Raw genomic sequence first — 4,947 nt, forward strand, 5'->3', positions numbered from 1 at the left:
TTGTGGATTAAATATATTTGTGCTACCCATTCCAGTTTGAAGGTCTCTTATTCATTAGGCTTTAACTATCAGGCCCTTTTACATATAGTTGCAGCAGAAATTATCTCCTTTGAGTCAACCCCAACTCGTATGTTTCAGATTTCAGTAATGTGATCAGCAAGAGTGACGTGAAGTCATTGGCTGAAGCTGATGAACAGGAAGTTGTGGCTGAGGTTCAGGTAAACATATTGGTCCTGTGACACATCTCGTATGTTGGCCCTTTTTAAATATTTGAGTCTAAAAATAAAAAATAAGGAAAGGTCTGTCTCAAAAGTTTTTTTATGAACACTTAAATATGTTTATCACATAAGTGAGGAATATTGTTTTCAGAGGCAGCAGATAAACTAGTTTTGAATTTTTCAGAAGGATGTGATAGGTGATAAATGAATAAAAAGAATGACCTGTTTTAAATTATATTCTCTCTCATGACAACACATTGGACAGCAAAGTTCTTTTTTATCTGAGTAAAACATTGTATCTCCTATTAGCAGTATTTTATTTTTACTAATTTATAAGTATGCATAGAGGTCTCCAGAAATATAATGTGTATACCTTTACAACTTTTATTTTTTAGATTTATTGTTTTTGCTACTGTTTTGTAATTATTTTAATTCTCACACTTTGACTGTTGTTACTCAATTATTAATTGAACAATTTTGTGTCTCTTTACACCTGTATTTCACCAAGTTTGGTTATATCATATTATATCACATATGACAATATTACTGCTTGATACAATTGAAGTTTATGGAATGACTATTCTTGGTGCTTTATTTGCAGGAATTTTATGGTGATTACATTGCTGTGAACCCACATTTGTTTTCCCTCAATATTTTGGGTTGCTGTCAGGTATGGAAGGAAAGGTTTAATTTACCAGTCGAGAGTTAATTCAGCAAATAATTAGACTTGTAAGAGAAATTTCAAATATTTTTTCTGAATATATGTTTTTAACAAAAAGGGTCGAAATTGGGATCCAGCCCAGCTATCTAGAACAACTCAAGGGCTTACAGCTCTCCTTTTATCTCTGAAGAAGTGTCCCATGATTCGTTATCAGCTCTCATCAGAGGCAGCAAAGAGACTTGCAGAGTGCGTTAAGGTATGGCATTACCTATTCCTGGTTCCAAAACATAACGGCCATTCATTTCTCTATCATATTTCAAAACCTAAAGGAATATTTTATTTACAACCAAGGACATGATTGTATGTTAGGTTTCCAAGCAAAGAGGTAGGTATATGTAATTTAAAACAAAAAGCAACATTTAGAGCTAAGATTCTTAGGTTTAACCCAAGAAACATACACAAGCTGTTTAACTCTTTTTTGGTCCAGTTAAACCACTTATAAAATAGGGTTTCAAATCCTAACCTCTTAAATAGTATGCTACTCAACTTTGTGAGACTTTTGAATCCTTCATATGGAAGATCTATGCGGGTGCAAAGAACTATTGTTAAATGTAGCGTTTATTAATTTCCTATTTATATCACCTCTGTGTGTAACTAGTTGGTTGCACAAACCATCTTTCTTTCTCCCACAGCAAGTCATAACTAAAGAATATGAACTGTTTGAATTCCGTCGGACAGAGGTTCCTCCATTGCTCCTTATTTTAGATCGTTGTGATGATGCCATCACCCCATTGCTAAACCAGGTACAAAACCCTTTCTTGGCATAATAGGAGGATGATTTCAAGTGATATTCATCAAAATACAGATATGGAAATAAAAGCGTGGTCCACTTATTTGCCTCCTTATTTTGAGCTATTCTTGGTTTTGCTTTGTATTTCCCGGTGTTTTGGTATCGTGATCCTTCCATCCACTGTCATCATTAACTCTTCTGCCTCATCCCTCCTATACCTTTCTGTCAGTACCTCCATGCCTAATCAAGACAGCTTCTTAATTCTGTAGATTCTATTTTCCAGTGTTTCCTTCTGTCTCCTCATTTCCATTCTTACAGCCATTGCCTTGGTCTAGACTCTAATCTCTTGCAAGAATATTGAAATAGTCATCTACTTGATTCCCTACTTTTTATTTCTTCTCACTCTTAAATGTTCCACAAATACAATGAATACTTTTCCTAAAGCACAGCTCTATCTTATTACTCTTGGCTTAAAAACCTTCATTGGTTCCCATTTGCCTACTAGGTTAAAAAACTCCTGAACTTGGCATCCAAGAGCCTTCACAATGTGGGCTAAACCTCTTATAAAACCTAGAGCTCACTACTTACGTAGATAATGCCACGTGGTTTCCTGCCAGCATGCTTTTACTGTGACTGCTTTCTAAACTCTAGAATGTTTGGAGTACCTTCTCTTCCCATTGTCACCTATCAAAATCCTGCCGTTAAAACCACTCAATCTGGCCAGGCATGGAGGATCATTCCTGTAATTCCAGCACTTTGGGAGGCTAAGGTGACTGGATCACCTGAGGTCAAGAGTTCAAGACCAGCCTGGCCAACGTGGTGAAGCCCTGTCTCTACTAAAACTGCAAAAAAATTAGCTGGGTGTGGTTGCACACACCTGTAGTCCCAGCTACTTGGGAGGCTGAGGCAGGAGAATCGTTTGAACCTGGGAGGCAAAGGTTGCAGTAAGCTGAGATCATGCCACTGTACTCCAGCCTGGGCAACAGAGCGAGACTCCGTCTCCAAAAATAAATAAATAAATAAAATGATTTATATGAATAATAGCAAAGAATAAAAAAAAAAAAAAACCGGGCACGGTGACTCACACCTGTAGTCCCAGCACTTTGGGAGGCCGAGGTGGGTAGATCACCTGAGGTCAGGAGTTCGAGACCAGCCTGTCCAACATGATGAAACCCTGTCTCTACTAAAAATAGAAAATAATTAGCCAGACGTGGTAGCAGGTGCCTGTAATCCCAGCTACTCGGGATGCTGAAGCAGGAGAATCACTTGAACCTGGGAGGCAGAGGTTGCAACGAGCGGAGATCACACCACTGTCCTCCAGCCTGGGCAACAAGAGCAAAACTCTTGTCTCAAAAAAAACACTCAAAAGCCATCTCCAACATCCAGCCATTCTTCAACATCTCCTTGAAGCCTGTATTCTTTCAGTCAGATACTGTTCTTACCTCCTGAAAATTCCTGTAGACCTGTAGACCTTTGTGTCTCTCTCATGTCTCATGCTGTACTTGCCATGTTGTAGCTTTGGTTGTTTACACCGTCTCCCACGTTACATATTTCTTCAAGGCAGACAGAGTCTCACCAGTGTTTTTTCTCCTGCAAGCATAAGAACAGTGCACATAGTAAGTGCTCTATCAATAGTGATTTTATATGTACGTATGTATGTGTGTATTGAGACAGAGTCTCTCTTTGTCACCCAGGTTGGCATGATCTCAACTCACTGCAACTTCCGCTTCCCAGGTTCAAGCAATTCTCATGCCCCAGCCTCCTGAGTAGTTGGGATTACAGGTGTACACCACCATACCTGGCTAATTTTTGTATTAAATATTTTTAGTACAGACAGGGTTTCACCATATTGGCCAGGCTGGTCTCAAATTCCTGACTTCAAGTGATCTGCCTGACTTGGCCTCCCAAAGTGCCAAGATGACAGGCGTGAGCCACCGCGCCTGGCTGAGACTTTGTATTTATAGAGAAGGGCACAATCTATGTTTCAGTTTCTTCCCAGCTTATACTAATGTCAATGCTAAGGGAAATCTGTGGAGTGAAACTTCTCTGTAGTATAAAATAGCCTTATATTCCTAAATTCAGAGTAATATATGTTTACCAAAGAAACTTTTGATAATATCAAAAAGTGGAAAGAAAATTAATTGCTTATTATTCTGTCTTGCAAAGAAAAGCAACTGTTTATCCCACAGATTTCACTGGGGACTTGTTTTGTGCCACGTACTAAACTAAGTACTAGAGATAAAAGGTTAAAAGTTATAATTTCTGCCCTCAAAGAGCCCATGGTCCAATGATGAGAGAAATAAACATAATTTTAATTATAGAGTAAGTGCTAGAAGCATGCACAAGAAGCTATGCATAAAAGCATAAAACATTTTGTTGTACTTTTTTTTTTTTTTTTTTTTGAGACAGAGTCTCCCTCTGTCACCCAGACAGAGTGTAGTGGCATGATCTCGGCTCACTGTAAACTCAACTTCCCAGGTTCAAGTGATGTTACCCAGGCTGGTCTTGAACTCTTAGTACTATTTTCAAATAACCATTCAGCGTTCAAATTTAAAATTGTCTCATTTTTTTAAATCAGGATCAAAGTAAGGTTCACACATTGCTGTTGGTTAATATGTTAAGTTTCTTAATCTTCTGTATAGGTCTTCCCACCCTGTGCCTGCTGCCCCATGCAATTTATTTATTGAAGAAACTGTTAAGTTTTCCATAGTCTGGATCTTGCTGATTGCATCCCCATGGGGTAGTTTAACATGTTCCTTGAAGTTTAAAATACTCCTCTATCTTCTGGTTCCTGTAAATTCATAGGTGAATACAGAACTTTAATTAGGTTAAGATTCGATTTCTTCTTGGCAAGAATACTTTATAGGTGGTATTGTGTACTTTCATTGGCTATTTATTCTTTTGATATTAGCAGCTGCTGATGCTCAATGCCTGGGTCCATTCAATTGATTCATTAGGGGTTAGAAAAAATGATGATATTCTAATTCTGTCATTAACATTCATTAGTTATTGTTGAGCCAGAATATTTTCACAAAGAAAAATTTTCCCTCATCTATTTGGTTACCTGGTAGTACAGTTTATATATAAAACACAGGATGAAAGTTTACTTCTTTCTCCTTATTCGCTATTTTCACTAAAATGACTTGGTTCCCTAGTATTCTCATTCTCCAATCCCTCCGATGGTGGTTCTTTTTTTTTTTTTTGAGACAGAGTCTCGCTCTGTCGCCCAGGCTGGAGTGCAGTGGCCTGATCTGGGCTCACTGCAAGCTCTGCCTCCC

The 4,947-nt window shown here is 38.1% G+C and overlaps 1 protein-coding gene across 4 annotated transcripts in view; it reads left to right on the forward strand.

Annotated features, from left to right (window-relative positions):
- VPS45 (vacuolar protein sorting 45 homolog (S. cerevisiae)) overlaps positions 1–4,947 on the forward strand; it is a 91,715-nt gene that overhangs the window by 9,976 nt on the left and 76,792 nt on the right. For 2 of the 4 annotated variants that reach the window (XM_011937760.1, XM_011937759.1), the window contains exons 4-7: positions 139–218; positions 820–888; positions 998–1,135; positions 1,572–1,682. In XM_011937760.1, the coding sequence (XP_011793150.1) occupies positions 139–218; positions 820–888; positions 998–1,135; positions 1,572–1,682 (398 nt within the window). The remainder of the gene's footprint in view (positions 1–138; positions 219–819; positions 889–997; positions 1,136–1,571; positions 1,683–4,947) is intronic. The other 2 variants (XM_011937762.1, XM_011937761.1) reach the window with 2 other exon arrangements.

Source organism: Colobus angolensis, unplaced genomic scaffold, assembly GCF_000951035.1.
Source record: "Colobus angolensis palliatus isolate OR3802 unplaced genomic scaffold, Cang.pa_1.0 Scaffold169, whole genome shotgun sequence".
NCBI lineage: Eukaryota > Metazoa > Chordata > Mammalia > Primates > Cercopithecidae > Colobus > Colobus angolensis.